The sequence below is a fragment of the Mastigoproctus giganteus genome, chromosome 3, assembly GCF_048544385.1.
Source record: "Mastigoproctus giganteus isolate SK-2022 chromosome 3, ASM4854438v1, whole genome shotgun sequence".
Classification (NCBI taxonomy): Eukaryota; Metazoa; Arthropoda; class Arachnida; order Uropygi; family Thelyphonidae; genus Mastigoproctus; species Mastigoproctus giganteus.
This window is the reverse complement of record NC_143577.1, coordinates 58,953,047-58,976,185: the sequence shown is the minus strand read 5'-3', so window position 1 is coordinate 58,976,185 and position 23,139 is coordinate 58,953,047. Positions and strand designations below refer to the sequence as shown.

The following is a 23,139-nucleotide window of genomic DNA, read 5'->3' as shown; positions in this document are numbered from 1 at the left end:
AACACGATTTATTTTTCTTCTTTGTAACGGGACCCTCAATGGAAATGTTTTCCAATTGTTCTAAAAACACTGGAAACATTTTATTTTAGAAAATAAAAGTAAAAACATTATGGAAACAGTTGAGAAGTTACCATACCACCGCCCATGGGGTGTGCCGAAGAGTCAAGGCGGCCCGACGGGTGGTTGGTTGTGAAAGATCACGTGGGGTATGCGATTTTGTTGGAGGGGCAGAATTTATAGTTCCATCTCTGTATATAAAATACGTTATGTGTAGTTTTTCTGTAAAGTTTGTACAGTGATGTTATTGCATTTTAACAAAGTAATAGAACTTCTTAAGCGATATTGCAATGCTCCTGGAGCTATCGCCACGATGAAGAAAATTGGTCTTGTATTGTAATCCATAATATATATAGATTACCAGTATAAATATTATTAATTTATTTAATTTTTCCGTTGCAAATTTAGACTATAGCTGTGGGCTCATTCTGTTGTTTATCATTTTAGAAATGATATTTTTTAAAGAGAAGAATAGAATTCAAAAGAACATGCCCATCCTCTAAGCATTGCTAATTCTCTTTTGCATGTATAAGTAAAGAAGATAATCGTATGCTTACTAAAGACCAATTTCACTTTTAAAATTAACAATTTACAATCATAGTTAAGCGTGCCTTGTGAAGAGGTTTTAAATGTAGATTTATTTTCCAGAGTTACAATCCAGGCCAGCTGTCCAATGCACCTTCGAAAATACCCACTAGATGTTCAGGCTTGTCCGCTGGAAATAGGAAGCTGTAAGTTTGACAAAACTCATAAGTATATATTTTTTATTTGCTAGAGGGAGTTTCCATGCTTTTATCGTTTTCATAATGTTCTGAATGAATTTTAGCATAGTAAATTGCATTTGGAATAAATGTCTGAATAATTACACACATTATGTTAAAAGAATGTGTCAAACACAAATAAATTCACTTTGTTCGGGATATTTTCAATGCTTCTCTTTAATAAAGAAAGTTTACACGAGTAAGCGACTTCTTTAAAACCTGGACCTACTAATAGTTTAATATTCGCTATTAATCTTTATCAAAAGTTGCGATAAATTTCTCTATGAAATTCAAGAGAAATGGGTTCAAAGTTTCAGTGTAGTAGGAAAAGTAATAACACTATATAATATTAAATATACATGCTTATAACATGTATTTCATGTGTTTTATTAGTATATAAGTATTTTTAATGCAATAATTTACATAATTAGGTACGAATATATTTGATTACAATATTCCGTTTCACATTTATTTAGTTGCATATCCGACGACAGAGGTGGAGTACCAATGGAAGGGTCCAGAACCAGTTGTGATATCGGCAGATGTTACTCTGTCCCAGTACGATTTTCTAAACATTTCAACGCTGAATAGCTCTAAGTTAGGTTCTAGCGGAGGTAAAATGTTCTATCCTGTTTTTTTTTTGTTTTGTAATTTTTGATTTAATTATTTATTTTCAGGATATATATATATATATATATATATATATATATATATATATATATATATATATTGTATCTCACAATACAGCATATTATTTCTTTCTAGTACATGTTCATACATTTAACCCAAATAAAATATTCATACTGGCCCTCCAACGTGATAAAGGAATTCTACAGAGAATTGGTTCAAAGTTCAAAAATCATTCAGTAAAGTTGGAGAACTTAAATTTCAAAATGCAGACATCTGATTATTAACTCGAAAAAATTAGCAGGGCTATTTATGTTAAGAATCTTTCTCCTGAAAGATATTTTTATAAAAAGTGTTAATAAAGATTTATAAATGTAAATCAAATATTTAAAAATAAAACCAGAATTTTGAATCAAAATTATTCAAGATAACTATAAGTAAATTTACGGAAAGTCCCGTTCAGCGCCGAATTTCTTCTATGATATGTTGGGGATAGTGGTAACTGTATAGCTACCATATTTTCGCCTCCAGCAAATCCAAAGGCAATAGCTTCTTCAATTCAGCAAAACGTTAACTGTACTTGCCACAATTCCATCACCTCGGGTAAAATCGTAACACAAATAAATTTCAACGATGATATAATCTCAATCAAACATGCTAAACTCTCTCTGTGTCACTCCCATCCTAGTTTCCACCAGCCATTAGGGCCTCGGCGTTTATTTTGATCCGAAGCTGAGATTTGATAACTGATTCAATAAATACCTTACGCCGAAGAGCGAGACAGCCCTATTACATATCAATGATGCTCCAGCAGCAATCCGATATCTGCGTACCACAGTTCATCCCATAATTTTGTTTCCAGCAAAAAGCTGGGCCTCCTCTCCCACTTCAGAAACACGTGTACACCTGTAAATATTGGACACTTAAATGGACTACTCATATGCATCGCCGACCTCATCAAGTGAGAACCACTGACATGGCTGTACGGCTAAAGGTGCTCATGCTCCAAAAGTTAATAGACATCGGATGCAGCATTACTATTGAAAAAATGTTCACAAGCAGAATAAACCTCACAAATATTTGAGATATTCGTCAGTGGCACAACTCTCCCCTATCATTGACTTCCTCCCCTTCGTAACTGAAATTATATGATTGTTTCACACCATAATGCACCTCCCAAGGTTTTTGCAGTACTTTGATCCAAGCCCGACGCGGGATTCGAACCCGCGACCTTTGAGTTGCTAGGCAGGCACTTTACCCACCCGGCTAGCCCGGTCGCGGGTTGGAACTGATCTACATAAGATGACCACTGAAAAGCAAAACTGTAGATTGCTCTTTGATTGGTTACATCAGTACAACTGCAATATCTCGTGGTAGTTTTAAAGGTATAAACAATGCAATATTCTTTTAATGTTGAATCTGACCCAATTTCATTGCTGTGTTGTTGGTTTTATTTTCAATATGGTTTTTCACTTTTTTTTTTTTTTTTGTTATGACGTTCGATTGTTATGAGTTGGCTTTGCGTTAGCAACATCCCCTTGTGTAGAAATGGACTCGGCTGTAACGCTGGTGAGGCTCAAAATCGGAAACGATTATATAAGATTGTATTGCACACACACGTGGAAATCAGTTTTTTGAGTATCTGCGAGGAAGAATGAGTCGGCATCGATATCTATCGAACGTGGAATGATTGTGGGCGCAAGACATTCGGCCAACATGGTTAAGGGCTCCCGTCGCCGGGCGTTACTCGTGCTCACGGTGAGCTATAAGAAACTAGGCTTAGCATGGATATGTCAGCACCAACACTGGGCCACCGACGTGCGGAAATCAGTCACCTTGTCTGATGAATTCCGTTTGATGAATGATGATGAATCCCAAACTCTATCATGCTGATGGGCGTAACCGCATTTGGAGAAAGCAACATGAGGCCATGGCATGTGGTCAACGTAATGTTACTGTTCGGCAGGTAGTGTTATAGTTTGGGGACTGTTTTCGCAGCACGCCCAGAGTCCTCTGATGACCGTTAATTAACGGCTCGATGTGAAGGACTATGTTTCTATTGCCGACCAAATACACCCCTTCAGGACTCAAACAAATTCGGCAGCTATCAACAAAACAACGCCCCTTGCCACAACGTCCGCCTTGTTGTTAACTGAATCTTGGAACATAATGAATTCGCTGCCCTTCCACGGCCTCCCAACTCAGCCGATCTCAACCCAAATGGGCACATTTGGGACCCACTGGAAAAGTCATTCGGTGATACAACCATCCACCTAACAGCGTGCTGGCATTACTGGCCACATTTTGTAACGCATAGGTAGAACTATCAAGGCACTCTGTGAACACCTTTCGGAATACATGCCAAGAGGTGTTACGGGCTGTATTACGGGCAAAAGGTGGCCCCGCAATGTATGAGGCGGGAATTGCTAATGCAAAGCCAACTCAGTGTATAACGTTGTATTTTTTTTTCTAGTTTGTTTTAGTTTTAGCATATATTGTACTCTCATTGTTAATCAATTTCCATACTGATCTAACGGTAATCCTGACGTTGTCTAATTGAAATATACAAACTGGCCATAATCAATCCAATATTTTTCCTGTTACAATGCATAAAGACATAAATATTGTTCAATTTTTGTTATACTTTTTAATTATATATGCGTAATTAATCTTATTTACCACACTTATATAAGTAATACTCCGAACTATGTCGACGTGATCAGTAATGTTGTTCGGAGCATGGTTCAATCTCTAAAGAAATTATATCATTGCCCTTTGTTATACATCTGGAACAACGTCACCAAGGATGACGTTCCATCGCAGTACACCTAAGTTATACGGTAAAGCCACTACACCGATATTACGTGAAACCATAAAACTGACTCTTCACACTTTGTTGCCCAATTTTATGTCTTTCATTTACCACATAACTTATTAACGAAACAGCATTATTATTGATACACAACATTATTGAATCTAAAGATAAAACCCAACAAAAATTTTAAAAACACCAGCTGTTAAACGTATAGATTAAAAGACAACTGTTATACCACACGAACGCAATTTTACAATTTGGGAACTGTTTCGTAGTGAATTCAAATTCCATCATAAGGTATGCTGCATTATCGTAAATTTCCTGATATGCAACAGGAAAGTCATTTTTAGGCGCATTAGGATATAAGAGTAAGCTACCAACGTCTTCACGTATTCTCTGTCCGTCTGTCTGTCAGTACGCATGTAATAACTTGACTCCTAGTGAATGGAATTTTATAAAAAAAAAAGTATTTCGCGCTTTTAAGAAGATTTGTCGAACTGTCTCCAATTTAATTAAAATTAGATTAATGTAAATACGGAAGGTGCTATTTTTTTGGCCTTCCATAATAAGTCGACTCTTAATGAATGGATTTTCATGAAAGTTTGGTTGGCTGTTTCAAGAAGATTTGCCGATTCTTTCCAATTTATTTAAAATAGAACAAAGGAAATCCTGAAATTATTATTCATTTTTTTTCTTGCGTATCACATAGGCCAATCTGAAACACTAATTTATATTTACTAGACTGATTGAAGGAACCAATGAGTAATATAGAAGATAAGTATAAACGAAATATTCTCGATTGGTGCATAAGTCTTTGGTTTTTTTATCGTTTTTAATAGGAATTTGTATTATTACTATTTGTTGACGCACCTCAAGTGTAACGCACTGTGTACTTTAACAAACTTACATTTAACAAGGAGTATAATGAAGCTATAACACCGATTCATCCAGATCAAGGAACCTGCATCTACTCGAAATGATGATGGCGTTTTTCGAAATATGCAACGGCATGTTTCGAATGCTTATTATTTAGACTGCAGGCAGACAGTTTTAAAAATTGCTGTCCTTAAACAAGATATGAAAAAATAAAAATAATATAATAAACCTTTTATTCAATTTTATTGTTTTTTGCTTGCTTTTTTAGCTATAAATTTGCGAATACGAATATGGATTTTCCTTGATTTGATTTCTCACAGTGTTATAGTACTGAATATATTCTGATTTAAATCAGAAAACAAGAAAACCTTAACGGAAATTATAATATTTTGCAGATCACCGTTCAGCCTTGGTCGTAAGATTTATCCTTCAAAGGAGAAGAGGATATTTCATCTTACAGATTTATGCGCCGTGTGCGATGATAGTGGGAGCATCTTGGGTGTCCTTTTGGATTAATAGGAGTGACGCTGCTGGACGAGTGGCTGTAGGTAGGGCCATTCTAATCTACATTATTTTCATTGATTAATTTTCATGTGTAAAATAAAGTGAATTCGTTTATATGTTCTGATAATTATTTTATTCCCCTGGAGTAATCTTTATTCGAAAATAAGTAGAGCGCTTACTTTTGAACAACAACAAATATATATATTCGAAAGCTGTTTCACTCGATTAAGTGATTTGCTATATTGCAATACTGTTCACGTCAGTCATTTTCCCCTGTTTCTATAAATTTTAGAATAAAAAAAATCACATTTTTATTCAAGATCGTATAATTTAAAATATTAAAAATTAAATTAAATTTCCATTTTTGTTTTATTAATTAATTTCTTAATTTTTTTTAGTTAATAAACTAAAATTATTTTTACTTAGTAGAAACCCAGCCCTAAACAGTTTTGTTTTGCGCAATCTATGGTTTTTTCTTGTTTTATTAAATTAAAAACCCAAGTTTCTGCGGGGAGGAATCCGAATACCATACTTATTAACATCTGGCTTTTGTTTTTCCCTCATGGGTAACACAGTTGGTATAATTGCCGTTTTTCCCGCACTGGGTGTAAAAGACAGGAGTTCAAATCCCTTCAAAAGCGCCAGGAAATTTTATGGGCCTTTTTCACACACAATGTGGCTGAGTTAGTTGGTCTCAGGAGAGTGTAGCATGCTCTTTTCTACTCGACTACAGCAAACCGACCACAAAACACATGCAGTTTACTGACATATTATATATGGCCTAAGTTGCTGATGCTCCTAAAACCCTTCAACGATCCTTCTTCCATTGATAAACTGGGGCTAACCGTGCTACAATTTGAGGCCGATAACTCTGCTGCTGAAGGGCATTTGAGTAGTTTAGAAAGCAAGTTATTGGATAGGCATAGGTTTCATGGCTTGAATATCTGTGGTGTTGAAGACTTTTTGCTGTCATTTGAGATAAAAATAAAATCCCTGCTGATTCTGTCAGCATTTTCAGCTTTGTACAATGAGGTAGATAGAGCAACACGAAACTGAGATCCTCTGGTTTCTAAAGTTGAGCTATGTCTTCTTTTATTTTTTGTCTATTTTTTCCTCGTGCTTTTGGTTATACATTTTTAACAGTTGAATTGCATATTTGCATTACGTACGCTTTTACTTTTCATGTAAGAGCGTGACATTTTCAGTCATTTCAGAGGGATGCATGGTCATGCGCTTTCATCTGACAAGCTATGACAGAAATGCTACCATATAGGAATTCACAGTAATCGAAACTTCTACGTAATCTTCCCACACTTGATATTTTGTTTATTGTTAATATTGCAGAAGGCTTCGGTATTTGTTTTTGGATTTGGTGCAGTTAACTGGCATTGTGTGAACTTATCCTTGCAGGATTCTGTCTACTATTGTCCTTCCCTAGGAGAGTATCGCCTCTTATATTGCACGATTATTTTTTTTTCTTTTATAATAGCTTGTCTGTAGATAATGGTAGCTCTTATCTTAACATTTTCTAATTATTTGTGAAATAGTTTTCTCATTAAATTAACTAATAAATGTTACGAAAGATCAACGTAATCTACGTTATAATATATGATTGCAAGGGGGATTAAAGCAAAAATCAAATATAGACTGGCAGATTTTTAAGAGCATTGTGGCATTAGATGGAACACGGGGAAACATTCTATCCCTCCAATAATCAATTGAGCTTAGCCATATGGCCAACTTTAAGACAAAATACCAATATCCACTGTTCAGTCTAAGTTACTAATATATTTTTAAATCTAATATCAGATCCAATAAGCGAAACCGCTGGGCATTTAAAAATTTCAGATTTCCAGGACAAGTTATTGAAGCTTACTGGCTTGTCTTCTCTTCTCAGAAGCCAGTAAGCAGCTATCCTGGTGGTGTCTCATATTTATAAATGCCTAGCAGATTCGCCTGTTAAATGATACACTGCCCTACCATTAATATCGGGACACCCCTCTATGGACTGAGAAACAGGTCCTATGCATGCAACACGTCACAGAACCTGATATAAATATGCACACTGGGCTTCGAACAGACAATTGCAAAAGTGTGCATGCAAGTTAACACGTTCAACAGAATTACCTCAACAGTTCAACAGAATTGATCACCTCAACAAATGCTAGACGCCGATTAACATGGTGTAAGGAGCGCGAATCCTGGACTGTAGAGCAGTCGAAAACAGTCCTGTGGACACGAGTCAAGGCTCGCACTCTACCAGTCTGATAGCCGTTTCTGGGTGTGGCGAATGCCAGTGGAACAGTCCCTTCCTGATTGTATCCTCCCAACAATGAAGTTTGGTGGAGGCAGTGTCATGGTATGGGGCTCCTTTCATGGTTTGCCTTGGACCCTTTAGTCGTTATCGACAAAACCATGAATGCTGTGCAATACCAGGACAACCTGGACAATTATGCACTTACAACGTTATGGCAATATTTCGGGGAAGGCCCATACCTGTATCAGCAAGACACCGCGCCATGCCACACTGCTCGGATCGTAACAGAGTGTTTTGAGGACATGAGTGTGGAAAAGTTGGGTTGGCCAGCCCAGAGTTTGATCTGAACCCTATTGAGCATCTTTGTGATGTATTGGATCGTAGGGTACGTGAACGTCGAGATCGCCCAAAAAACAAGGCCGAACTGGTGGCTGCGTTAAAGGCCGAGTGGAGGAACATATCACCTGACATTTATAAAAAGCTGGTTGAGAGTATGCCGCGAAGATTGAAGGGCATCATAAAAGCAAAAGGTTTCAGTACAAAATATTAAATGACACAATAAAAGCTCTTTTTTGTTTGTTTACAGGCAGGGCCGGATATTAATGGTACGGCAGTGTACTGTGCGATTTTAAGAATATATATATATATATATATATATATATATATATAGAACAACAGCGTGGAGATTTACTGCGAGGTGAGAAGAATTCGATACTTAATTAGTCTTTAGCACTTATTCTCAAACTTGCAGTTATCATGAGAAAGAAGAAAGCAGAAAGCAAGCACAATCTCATTATTCTCAAACTTGCAGTTATTGTGAGAAAGAAGAAAGCAAGCACAATCTCATTCGCACAGATTTCCACTGTTTAACTCTGGCGAAGCAGAAGTCAGAGATAGCAGAGGTAATCATGAATTGCGAAACTTAGGTCTCAAATCATCTCAGAAAAGTAGCAGAAAGGTTGTAACACTGAAAGATGTTATTGTAGAGTTAGTAGGGAAACCCTATGGAGCGGGTTTTACTGCTTGAGACAGGAGTATGTGAAGAAGACTCCATCTATCTTTTTATGTACTGCGAACTTGTATAAATCACCCACCAGTGAGTATATGTAGCCCAGTGTTTGCATGGGTAGGTTGGTTGTTGTAGGGTTTTAGGCGCATCAGAAACTTAGGCCATATTGCATCGTATATAATATGTTTGTAAATTGTGTTCTGTGCTCGATTTGATGTTAGATGGACGAAAATCCCTGGTTTCCCAGAGGAAAAAATCAGCATGGGTAAGAACCATTCAAATAACTTTAGCTGTTTGGGTTGGCCTGAAGGACGAGATTCAGCTTGAAACCGAGATCTTCCAGCTGCGGTCAGCTCAGAAGATATTCAGAGATGATTCCGCCCTTCATCTAGACAGAAATGACGAGCCTTCTCTCGAAGTCTTCTAACGTTCGATGCTACAAGATTTTCCACCAGCTGGGTGGTCCTTAGTTCGAGAAGTGGAAATTTTCAAATCGTCCACTTCGACAGCCAGAATTCGCCCGCCTGCGAAAATCCGTCTGAGATGCGTTTCAGTAGTTCGTGTCCAAAATTTGGCGTAATAAGCAATGTAGGTAATCGTAGGTCTTAATCTATCTTCACCCAACAGCATGGCCTTACATATTTAAAATTTGTTGATCTAGCAACCACTGGAGTCAGCAGAACTTAATTTTCAGGTGATCTATGTGTAGTAAAGAAGGCCGCTTCTACTTAACAAAAATTCAGCAAAATATAATAACAGTATACAACTTTAGCTATTGAAAGAATCCTCTATGGTCGGGAACATTGTACATGTTGCTTCTGTCCAACCACCATTCAATGAATCATTGGGTTTCTCCTAATGATAATGCGTGATGTAGTTTGTTCCCACTCTACACTAAAGATCGTTTAATCAAATATACTTAAGAGACCGACTTAAGACAGATATAGTTGAAAGACAATATAAATTGTCAAAAGTTTCCATGGTGTAATTTTAAAATTTTACCTGTAAATAATCTTTTGTGTATACAGGTCTTAGCGGTTTACGGCTTTAAGAATTTTATTCATACATTATTTATTTTTACGATATGTCAATTGTCGTTGGTTGGCGACTGGAGAGAAGTGACATAAATAACTTTATTCTTTGCTGGACGTTTCCAACACCCCCTTTCTGCAGACCATGCTTGAATACCGTATGTCATTTTTTGTGTGTCAAATTGTAGCGACTTTTTGCGATTTAATTACTGTATTTGTTATCATTAAAAAGCTATTTTGAGGAGATTCCCGCGACGAACTTTTCTACATAGAAAAACGTCATGCCTGCAATCATGACAATTGCTTAAAGAGGTTGGTCTTCCGACATCATTTCCGACCACACATCAAGAGTGAATGATTGAGCGTCTAAAACTATTAGACATTATCACCTTTCATAATAGTTCTGAAGCCCTCGACACTGGTAACTCATTTAGTCTCTACAACATGCAATAGACGCTTATATTCGTCACAACAGTTTTTCTGCACTCCGAACTAACGATGGTGAACGAGAGGGGTGGGGGATGGGGCAGCCACATGGCTGCTGGTGATGCATTTCCTTGTCAAAAGCAGCTGCATTGAAAGAACTTCGCCTCAGCTGTGAAGAACATTTGGAGACCCTTTTACCCCGCTTGTCTACAGTGAACGCTTTAGATACGTTTAGCCAACACACCGACACTATTTGTCAGGAGGCAGGTTTTTTTCTTTCTTTCTTTCTTTCTTTCTTGTTGTATACGTGTGCGTTGTATTGGGAAACATGGTTGGAACATCCTCAAGTACTGATGGTAGAGGACAACAAACTGTCAGTTATAAATCATATATACTATTTATTTATGGCTTCCCTTATCTAGTTCAACAGAAGAATGTACTCGCAGAAAAAACACAAATATTTAGTATAAATTGCTAAATTTAGAGCTTCTAAAATAAAATGTTAGCCTACTAACCTTTTGAAAGTTGCTAGCTTTTGCTATTTTGCTAAACTTTCATGACAATTAAAATAACAGACTTGTAATAGTAATAAAATTAACAATTAATTTAAAAATAAGTTTCTATATGTAAAAATAAAACAGCTATTTAAAAAATATATTCGAATATTTATTTTTGTGATTTCAAAAGGATTTAAATAAGTATACTAAATTAAACATTTTATAAATTAATTATAGAAAGGCAGCTTGAGAGATAATCATAGTCTCATTCAGATTGTACAAAATTCAGCGGTCATTTAAAATGTTTTAGGAGTCTTTATAATACAGCAAAGCAAGGCTGTTAATTTTTTTAATTACACAAATTTCCTAAAATTAATTTGATTTAATGAAAAATCAAAGAAAGCAATGAGATATTCGAAATCTTATCAACAGTTACCCTTGAGGCTATCTATTCCAATTTGCAAAATAAAACGTTTTAAAATATTATCTCTACATTAAAATTGTATTTATTAAAGTCACTTTCCTTACTACGACTGTCCATATGTAATCAGTCAGATCTGGATGGTAATGCATTTTTTTACAAATCAGATTTAGTTTTTATTAACAAATTTAAATTAAAATATGAAATTTGAGATTATTAATCAGAAATGAGAGTCGAAATCTTTGATGCATAACAATTTTCATAATTAATATTCATTATACGAGAGTGAGATCGATGACTGCCACAAATGCTGTTTCAGTCCCTCTTCCCTCTAGAAAAGATGAAGTCGAAAAATATACTTGATCTAAATATTTTAACTTTAAAAAGAATTTTTTATTTACATTAACAGCCTGCATTCTACGTACAGTGCAGTAAACTCTTTAGAATCCGGTACCTCTCAATCCACAGATGATGGATTGAGAGGTGTCAGATTTTAAAGATGTATCCATAGTGGTTGAGCAGTTTTGGAGAAGTACATTACAGTGAATGTTAAGCATTAATAATGGAACTTGTTTACCACAAAAATGTAGAACATTAATACTATAATTATGGTTATGGTTAGCAAGGTGATATTTTGCTGCTTCAGTACCAACAGACACCAATATTCAAAATAAAAATCATAAAAATAAGTTAGTAACACTCAGTAATTTTTAATACTTGTTTGCTAATTAGAAATTACTTAGGATTTTTCTGATTTCTGTAGAAAAAAAGCTTTCAGAGAAATCACTGAAATGAAATTAAATGATTCCTAGAGCTCTTTGGAAAACCTAGGTACCTTAGTAGGGAGTATTTTTGCAATGTTTTAAAGTTGACTGCGATCTATATATGGAAAATAAATCTGACGAAGGAATGCATTAAAATTGTGATCTGAGCAGAGATTTTTAATGTACTTTTATTATCTTTAGAGGAAAACATTTTCACGAATACTCGATATTCTTAAAAGTACTGGAAGGTACCATTTTGTTTAATGTGTTTAAAGCGATCCTGAGAACTCTAAATACTGTTGCAAAACATTTACTACATTATTTCTATTTATTTTCCTGCACAAAAAGGATATATTTTAAATGTATACGTTTAAGATTAAAGAAGTTGTTCTCATGTATTTGTTTTCTGGAAGGTTGATCGACTCGTGATCTGTGCATCTTCTATTTCTGTGTTCTAACGCAGATATTTAACAATTTAAGAATAATTAAGAATAATTGAAGAATAATTAACGGAATTCTCGGGAATTTTCTGTCTGTTTAACCAACATTTGTGCTTGTAATAGCCGCATTCGAAATAATGGTATAATTTTGCCTCTCTAAAGAGAAATCAGATCCTTTGAAATTCTACGCTTTCAAATGTCACCGTTTAGCATCTTAACGCTCCCATTCTCAAGAGAATCTAAAGCATTCTACACAACCTTGTCTGTAATCGTTTCTGTTAACATCTAAGGGTCAGTCATTTGATCTTTGTAATTATACATTAAATTTTCAGAATAATTTAACTGAAGCAGTTTCTATGAGTAGATGCGTGCAATACATGCTGGTTAGTGTGGATTATTTTAGCAGTATGTCCTTTGAACTTGAGCCGAATTAACAAAATTGCTTCTGAAATCGTGCTATGTAGAATTCTATGAGGAACAGATCATATACTTGCTCAGGTTGCAATCTCGCATTATGCCAAGCTATTTCTCATTTTCTTGTTAAGGTTTATCACATTAATTGCTTTGTGCATAAATTTTATATTCATAAATTCCTGTTAAACAGTATAGTGTATTTATATCGATACGAATCTGCTGGATTTCAGTGATAGATAATCGAGTGGAAATCAATCATGTTATCCTCCCATATCCATTAATGTGGTCGGCAACCGTACTCTGGGTATAAGCTTTTCATCACCACAGATCCTATAGAAAGCAATATCCTAAAGGTTTTTTAAAACTGTTTGCATAAATAAGATAAGAAAAATTATGTTGTTCTTTGAATAACTGTCATTCGATTATCCGGGCTTCTACTAACCGAAGTCCCTGTTAAATGAGCTTGCTAAGGTGAAGTAAAAAAAAAAAAGAAAAACAAGGGTGGACTTGCAGTATGAACATTTTGATATTTTATGTGACAGCATGTAGACAAACTGGAATATAGGAACTATGAAATTCGGATTTCAAGATTACGTATCTGATCAAACTTGTAACCGAGTGGCGATCTTAATATTTTTGAAAACTTTACTGTGAACTCTCTGCGGCTAAGATAACATCGCAATGTAGTTTTGGATGCTAATGTACGATACAAATAATAGCAAAAACAGCGTGATATGGAAACAAAACTTATCAGCAAGTGCATTATAACTTTGTTTTTATACAGTTTTATTAAATGCGGTAAGAGAGAATAAAATTACAATCTTATTATTCATTCACAATACATATAATTTGCATTTTACGCACAGAAGTAAATAAATATTCTGTTTTTCTGTTTATATTCCGAGACGACCACATAAGGTCAGAATAATTCACGAGATATGTAGAATACAAGAGCATCACCATACTTAGCACTACCGTACTGTATTTTAATAAAACCTTTTGAAATTACTCCACACGTACTTTTTATTCCGATTAATAATAATGTAAAATATACTATACGGTAATAAATAAGTCTAAAACTCCTATAAAATTTGGAAAAGGTTATGTTTCTATTACCCGATATTTTTTGTTATCCGAGGTAGTCTTGGATTCATTTAGTTCGGATAATACTCAGCACATATCCTCATAGGCTACTTCGACAACGTAACACCCCCCCCACCTCCTTCACTTCCTCTCCCGAGATAAACACTATACTGAACTTCCTAAATTATAGTAGTGATTGCACTCAAACGATTTGTTATTGTGAAATGACGTGTGTACTTTGATAAAGGAATACATTCTCTGTCTTATAATAGGAACGCTCAAATTCGGATTTCAAACTTTGTTTGAAATCTAAGTTTCGGATTTCCTTTTTTTTTTCAGTTAAAAAAAAGTTTTTGATAATAAGCAAAGATACATATCTACTAATATCCTGACTTATATCTAGCAAAAAAGGATCTTTCTGCTCCTATACTTTATCTCCGACGATATTCAGATTTCTAGACAAGATCAGATTTCTCTATTAGGGATTATTCTGACTTTTAATTTCTCTTGGCATAAGCACATCACAAATATTGCATCCTCTGCATAAAAAAAAAAAAAACTGGGTTTTTTCATTTTGCTCTTTTATTCTAAATAGCTACTCACTCTGTACAAATCTCATATCCGTCCTATCATGAAATATTGTTCTGAGACTTCTAGACTCCATTCATAAGAGGGCAGTTAGGTTAATTAATGACTCATCTTTAACAAAGTCTCTCCACTCTCTGTGTCATAGACGTTCTGTTTCTGCTTCTTGTCTTTTCAATAGATACTGTTCTTGTGTATTGGCTTCTATAATTCCCGCTCCTTCTTCCAAACCAGTCCGAACACGTTCCCAATCAGTCAGCATCCTTTTACTGTCCAACTTCAAACTCACAGATTTCAAACTTTACATTTTTATTTAAAGAGAGAAAAAAAGCCTTTTCAGGCTTTCAAGTCTAATATCAAAAAGCATCTTCTTTCATCTCAAATTTAAACGTACGCACGGTACTAACTGCTATAGATTCTAATCCCTCTTGTGCTCAGGATTTTCATTAAAAAAAAGCAGTATGCCTATTTATATGCAAATTTTATTTTTTGTTTTAATATTTGGAAAACCCGAGGAAACACTGAGCTCTTTCCCATTGATACTGTGTCGCTTTTCAAGAACTGCTTTAGATTATATTTGGATGGAAATGTTAATTATCATTATCACGGAAATTACCCTTAGTCTGTAAAATAATGGCTCCAATATGACGCAATATCAAATAATTTCGATATGTTTAAGAAGACGATGCAGTTTATTGTCATCCCATCTTTCATTGAACTTCTCTGCTTGTAACACGAAACTAACTCCCTTGGGTGTGTATCAACAAGTATAGATTTCCAAAGGAGAGTAAATTACATCGCCGTTATAGAGACAGAAAAAGAGCCTTTGACAGGCTTCTGCAATCTTTCTCGGAACTCCCCCTTTTGCTTTCATCTTCGTAAACAACTCATTAAACTCATATTTGAATTAAAAAAAGAGAACAAAAACTAGGAAGGCTGTTCTTTTAACATCCAGAAGAACTGTTTTTATGGAATAATTAAAATCAATTGCTCTCTAATTATAAACTATTTACAAGCGCTGAAAGAAGGATGCAATTAGCACTGCAAACATAAAACTAAGAGAAGAAAGCAGGTGCTTTCGTGCTGTTTTCTTCCCCCGTGGAATTACATTATGACAGTCGCACATACTAACCAGCTGGGAAATTGAAACTCCGCAGGGGCGAGATGCTTCCGTAGTAACGTGATCGCTGAATGCGAAATCAAGAAGAATGAATTAGACTCAAGATGCAGAAAAACTTGCAACTTTTTGTACCAGAGGATGCTAAGTGTTGGTTATTTTTGTTTCGCGGTCTATCCTCTTTATCTGCTATTTGTAAGAAATGCAAAAAGTAGAAAAACCTGCAACTGAGTCGAATAGAAAGTTAAGGGTGTTAATTCTGCATTTCGTAATTTGAAAAGAAAGGGGATTCTTCCAAAAACTACATTTTTGCTTTTATGCTTCTGTAAAGAGAACAGATTTCTTTCTAGTATTCCTCCCACCGCCCAGAGGCTGAATCACCCTTGCTGGCATCTTAAATAAAATTAAGCACATTCAAATTGTATCCGATTCAATCCACCTAATTTTCAACATATTCTGGCATATAACACACACATACGCCCACACGCGAAAGGCATTTTTAATTAGTCGCTTCGGTCCTCCACTTGCCCTTTAGCATCAAACTTCAATTTGGAATTTAACACTTTCCAATTAAAATGCAGCCAATGTTACAATAATACTGTTTTATTAACAGTGGATACAGTAATTAATTAAACCTTCTATAGAATGTTTGGAAATATTCGCCTTTCTCGTACAGCTTGTGTGTTTTATGAAACTCTACAATCAGTATTTTCACCAGTGTCGAAAATTGGATCGAATACCTCTCTGTAGTATTTGGTACCTGCGGTATGTGGTACCGATAAATTTGGATATTCCTTACTGAGTGTCTTTTGGCAGTGAAAAATGAGAAACCAACTTTACGCACCCCACGAATACTGCTTCTTAAATACCATTACCGCCTGTCTAAAAATATGCTGCTCCATATCCGATGATACCATTTTCTCTGTTGCCATAGTTAAAACAGTCAGCGTCTGATACTTCTGGAGAAGTTCACTGATTTCCTACTGTCTGTCTAATTTACCTCACTACTCTCTTTCTTCTTCATGCTGTTCTTGGCCACCCTTCTCTCTCTCTCTCTCTCTCTCCACTTAAGATCAGTTGTCCTAATTATTCGCTGTAAGGTTCCATCGCTTCACGGGTAGTATTTGTGCATATATCCGCTCTGATATTTTCTGTTAGAGACATAATAATTTAGAATCTCCTCTTTTCTGGATTAAAATCTCTCCGCCATATTTTGTCAAATTAACCTATTGCCTCTACTTGTTTTCCCAACTCCACTAATCACCTGAAACTCTTTGATTTCTTAGAAACTTGACTTTCTCTAGTCCAACTTTTCTAACAGCGGGATAATTTTCCTTGTGATTTTAATATTCATAAATCCAGCTGGTTTCCGTTTTCTAATCGCACGCACTCAGGTAGTCGAGATGCTGAAGCTTTTGCAGTTACTAATGACTTCGCCCAGATTATTTATTTAACTTCCAGAATACCGACATTCCTAGCCAACCAGCCAACACTCTTGATCTCTGTCTCACAAACAACCCTTTCAAGTGCACATTCGACGTGAGTAGTCCTCTGGGCACTTCAGATCACAACTTAGTGATGGCCTCTTCTCCAACGGAGCATTTCTCTCGTGGCCATTCTCAGTCTTATGTTGTTTAGCATTATAATAATGCAAAATTGGATTACTTTCGAGATCTCTCTCTCTCTCTCTTCTTTTCATTATTTGGATACTGTTTTAAATCTTCTGATGTCAATGTTTGCACAGATCATGTCAGTAAAATTATTCTAATAGGGATGATATCCCTTGTTCCACACCCTACCCTAAAATCTCTATTTTTCTGAATCTCTCGGTTTCAATAAATGTACTAAGGCTGTTCAAGGTAAGGTGTGTGTGTTTGTGTGTGTGTGTGTGTGTATATATATATATATATATATATATATATATATATAAAACGCGTATAACGCTGTATAATGCAACTGGTTTGCATCAATTTCCAGGTTCATTTTGTGCTTACACCAAAGCTCACAGCAATTGTAAAACACTTATTAATCAGTCCAAACTAGATTTTGTTCAGGTTAAGATTAGAAAACTTGTTTCTTGTATAAACGGTAGTCGAGTCCAGCATAATTATGGACTCTTGACAAAGTTTTGCCACAACTTTTTTTTTTTTAAATCTGTATTACCACCTCTCATAAAACTTGATGGCTCTATTGCTAACTCAGTTAAAGATAAAGCTGACCTGCTTGCTTTCTAATTTTCTTTCAATTTTTGTATTGACGACCTTAGTAAACAACCTCTTACCATTCCTAGTACACTCTATTGACTGCCTCCTGTGATCTTCCATCTAAAGGATCCCAGAAGAATTTTGAACAATCTTAATGCAAAGAAAGCGCCATGTCCTGATGGCATTTCTCCATTTGTTCTCGTAACCTGTGCTATTGAGCTTACTCTCTTTCTGTGTCTCCTATTTACATTTTCTTATTGCAATGGTGTTTTTCCTTCAGCTTAGAAATTTGTTCTTATCCGGCCAGTTCTTAAAAGCGATGACAAATCCTTCCCATCCAATTACCGGCTCATTGCATTTACTTCTATTCTTTCTAATGTAATAGAGAAATTCAATGACCGCCAAATCCTAATTCTCTAGACACCTTCCATCTCATCAATGATCATCTATATGGATCCCGTAAGCGTCAATCCACTGGTGACATACTGGATTATTTTACCGATCTGCGGACAAATTCAATTGAGTTTACTGAAACTCAAGTAGTTGCTCTTCATATTTCAAAAGCTTTTGATCGTGTTTGGCATAGATCTTCTAAATAAGTTTCCATCTTATGGACTGTGGACTGTTTTTTGTAATTGGGTATTGAGGTTTCTCTCTGACGGCTCAGTCCGAGTTATGGTAGACGGCTCTCTGTCTTCTAAATTCTCCACTAATACTGGTAGTCAAGTTCTCCAAGGTTCAGATTTTCCCCCACTGTTTCCCTCTTGTATATTAATGACCTTCTGCCAATGACTGGAAATCGTATCCCTAGTTTTGCTGATGATAGCACATTGCATTCCACCTTCCAGTTTGCGAAACCTTTATCTGCACAAACAACTTCCACTACCAATTCCTTAAATGCTGATCTCCTGGTAATTCTCCAGAGGTCCAAAGATAATTTAGTTGATTTCAGTCCGTCTAAAACTTAGTCCTATCTTATATCTCGAAAAAATGATTCTTCTGGTCCTAAGTTTTTCTTCTACGACACTCAGATTTCTAGACAAGATGACATGTATCTGTTAGGGATTACTCTGGCTTCTGATCTCGCTTGTCATAAGAACATCACAAATATTTCTTCCTCTGCTTCTGAAACTCTGGGTTTTTTTTCTTTCGATCTCACCATTACATTTTTTTTTCTAAACAGCTGTTCACTCTGTGCAAATCGCAAATCCGCACTACCATGGAATGTTGTTCCCACATCTGTGGCGATTCCCCCAAAACCTCTCACAGGCTTCTAGATTCCATTCAATGGAGGGCAGTTAGGTTAATTAATGATTCATTAATTTGCTCCATTCTCTGTTTTATAGACGTTCTGTTTCTGGGCGCTGTTCTTCTGAATTGGTCTCTCTCTCTCTCTCTCTCTCTCTCTCTCTCTCTCTCTCTCTCTCTCTCTCTCTCTCTCTCTCTCTCTCTCTCTCTTCAAAACCATTCTCCAATTTCGAAACTTACAGAACTAGTTTTACTTCTTCCTCGTTAATTCCTTAAACTTCCGTTTTTTTTTTTTTTTTTTTTTTTGGAACAACCTCCCTTCACACGCATTTCCGGAAAATTTCGATCTACCGGAATTGAAGTCGAATATCAACAAGTATCTTATTTGCACTTCTCAATCTTCAACTCACACGGTACTAAGTTCTATAAGTTCTAATATCTTTTGTGTTTGAGGTTCATAAAAGAAGGCCTTTACTAAATAAAATCGAATAAATAAAAACAATTTCTCATGAACAATGTAGTTCTCCCTCTCGATTCTGTATTAAATGGAATATAAGTAGAATTAGCTTACCTATGAACTGCTATTTGACTTCATTATTCGTTGCTGACGAGGTTTAATTACTGTCAAAGTTGTTTCTCATAAGTCTCTGTAAAATAAACAGTATAGTAATTAACGGTTTTAATCATTTGCTCGTTTTAATTAAATCCTTAATTCACTTGAATAAACATTGTCCGAAATAATAAATATGTTTAGTTTTTCTGGAGAGTTTTTATTTAGCTCTACATAACCGAAAATGAGTGGTTCTTCTACAAAACATTTATTATCCCTTTAATTAACTGATTAGGTAACTGCCTTAATTCGCATCATGAGCTTGTAATATAAATTTAGCTAATCATATACATCCATGCTTTGTACCATAAAGGTATGGATTATATGATTACCTTATATATATATATATATATATATATATATATATATATATATATATAAAATCATATAAATTAGAATAAAATAAAAATTTCATTTTTATTTTATTCTAATTTATATGATTATATTTCAAGCATCATGTAGAGGAATATGCTTTTTGCTGCCCCTGATGTACGCTGTACCCCCCCCTTTTTATTTTTATATTTATTATGAAATATTCCATTTTTTAATTAGTTTAACATTTTATATATATATATATATATATATATATATATTAGTGTGTGTGGTGGTGGTGGAAAACTTGTCATTCTGAAACAATGATTGAGAATGGCGCATTTTATTGTCGACTTTCTTCTTTCTTGTCTTCAAACTGTTTGATTTCTTCTTCTGTCTATCACAGACCTTCTTTTGGGATTCTGAATTATTTTTTATCCCAAAATAAAATATCAGTATAAGAAATGGCATACACTTTAAATAAATAGTAGCACACTTCATTAATGAAACAGTGGCTTTTTAGTTCAATACGTAGGCAACTCGCGGTGAAGTACCTCCGCAATATAAATGCTATGCATTTATAAACAGATATCCGCTCCTAATGAAAATTAAAAAAAAAAAATGAATATGAAAAGGTAAACTATTCACCAAGACCGCGTACTTTAGTACTTATTGCTTGATGCGAATCATATGGTTAAATGAATTTACAGTGAAACGCTAAACAGGAGTATACACGTTGCTGAAATTCCAAATTTTTCAGTTTCTTGCTTCCCCATTAGAAATCAGGTGTTCTCTAGTGACGAGTTGACAAAACAGTTGTAAAGAAGTTGTTCGACGTGAGCTGCCAGGGTTATATGAATTCAGTGTCAAATTTGGAATATATCTGAGAATTTATATTATATTATATTTATATTATATTTAAATCCTGCTCCATGCAAAAACAAATGAAAGGATAAGATAGTCATAAATGTTTACAGATACAAATAAGTTCAATTGCTTTTGCTTAATATTTCACTGAAATTGGCTCCTCTAGACATAATCACTACCTGGCATCATTCTCTAAAATCCAGCACCATTCAATTCTTGACTGTGCCAAATTTTAAAGAATTCACTGTACTACATTTATGCTTCGTGACCTTAGCCGCCTTGGCCCTTAACACACACATATTTTACTTTCAGAAATTGTTGCAAGACGTATAGAGCACGTATACCTAAACATACGTGCAATGCGACCACCCAAACCACCTCCATTGAGTACAAAGGAGAGATCTGTAAAAATTTTGTAATAAACTTTTAAAACAATTGCAAAATATTAACCTACTGTAACATTTAAATAAGAAACGTTTCATATGATTCGAAAGAAGTTTCATTTAACTTCCACTATGCGTGCTTGGCACACTAGCAATTTTTTTTAAAAATAAAATTTAAACTTCTTAAATTTATCTACAGAAAGTTTTAAAATTTGGCCATTTGATATTATGCTGTTTAATACCTTGCAGAATAACTAAGTCAATTTGGATAAATCGTGAAAATTACGTATCAATAACCGAATCGAATTTATAATTTTTTTTTTAATAAAAAAAATGTGGTGTAGTTGGTCTTTTTGATTCAGCTATTAAGTCAACAGTTTGGATCTAAACCAATAAAAGGGCAACCAACAGCCGCGTTTGTGTTTTATTTAATGGTAATAAAATATTTATTACTAACAGAGTCTTTAAAATTCAACATTCCTCTGGATAGGGAGGTGACAGATCTAAAACGTTTTAGGATTTTGGAGAAGTGCAGCTAATGGTTTGAAAGCACATTTCAAAGAATATTACGCTCTCACAACTGAACTTGTTTACATCTGTAATATTTAAAATAAAAAGTTGTGCTACTGGTTAAAATGTGAACAAATTACAATAAATATTATCATAGTTAATGTTGTGATCTACTGTAATTTTCAGTACAGCATCAGAGAGAATATCAATAAATGTGATTCGGAGAAATAATACTTTCGCCGCTCTGAAGGATAAAAGAATTAACTATTCTCTTAAAGAGATAACGACAACGCGGTATCCGCAATCTTTCTCAATTTTTGTTACATTTTTATTTTATTAATGTACTCTGGAGAAATTTAATTAATTTCTTATACGTGATAACAAAGATCGCTGTTTCGTTTTTTCCGCCATTGCAACAATAGTAGTTTACTTTACTTTAGTCATGCATCCGATTTGCTGTATGACTAATTATAACAGCGACAGAAACTATCATTGTATGGAATTAAATCTAGTGTTTGTAAGTCACTGTTTGTGGAACCACAGATTTAATAAAACATGCATTTCTCTAGCTATAACCACACTGATCATTTTCAATCTCTTTGCGATCAGGTTTTTCGTTCTCAATTAATATCAAACTCTTCATAAGCTCACGCTAGTTCTGTATAACCAGCCACATAGCTCTGATTTCCAAGAGCAGTTCTCACTAAATTGCAAAGCTTATTGAATAACATGGCACTAAAAGAAAGACACTCAAAGTTTTAAAAGTTATATAATATAATTTAATTAGTTATATAATAAAGTTATAATTTAAAAAATATAATATAGCAAAGCTGTATGTCCTGAGAGAAATTATACGATATTTGTAGGACCATCCTATGTCGCTACCTCCTATCCCGAGTTAATATTACCTTCGGTGTTTTTGTCTTGATTATTCAAAATAATCATTAAAAAATATAAGTATATATGTATGTGTTCCCTGTCCATGGTGGTCCCTGGATATATATATCTTCACCTAATGTTACTGTGATGAAATACAAAATCTGTAAAACGGGCCTGCCTTCTGATTAGTATGTGTGTTTCTGCAAGGGTTAGTGCATGTGCTGTTGTGTGTGTTATGCCTCTTTGCCATGAGAGAGCAACCACCACCTGGGTAACAGCTGCCCGGTGCCCGTTTCCCGGCATGTGGAGTCGGTCTTGTATCCACTGTCATGTAAGCATCCACTGAAGGTAGTGCTATACCAGTTGATGCTAATTCCTCGTACTCAGGTTGCTCATACCTGGTATCACTTAAAAAAAAAAAAAAAAAAGACTCACTAACTAT

At 35.0% G+C, this 23,139-nt stretch overlaps 1 protein-coding gene across 1 annotated transcript in view; it reads left to right on the top strand.

The window, feature by feature from the left end:
- The window catches only part of LOC150088043 (gamma-aminobutyric acid receptor subunit alpha-6-like), a 211,088-nt gene that overhangs the window by 148,821 nt on the left and 39,128 nt on the right, over positions 1–23,139 (top strand). The window contains exons 5-7 of the mRNA XM_090370547.1: positions 706–788; positions 1,295–1,432; positions 5,532–5,684. Of these exons, the coding sequence (XP_090226673.1) occupies positions 706–788; positions 1,295–1,432; positions 5,532–5,684 (374 nt within the window). The remainder of the gene's footprint in view (positions 1–705; positions 789–1,294; positions 1,433–5,531; positions 5,685–23,139) is intronic.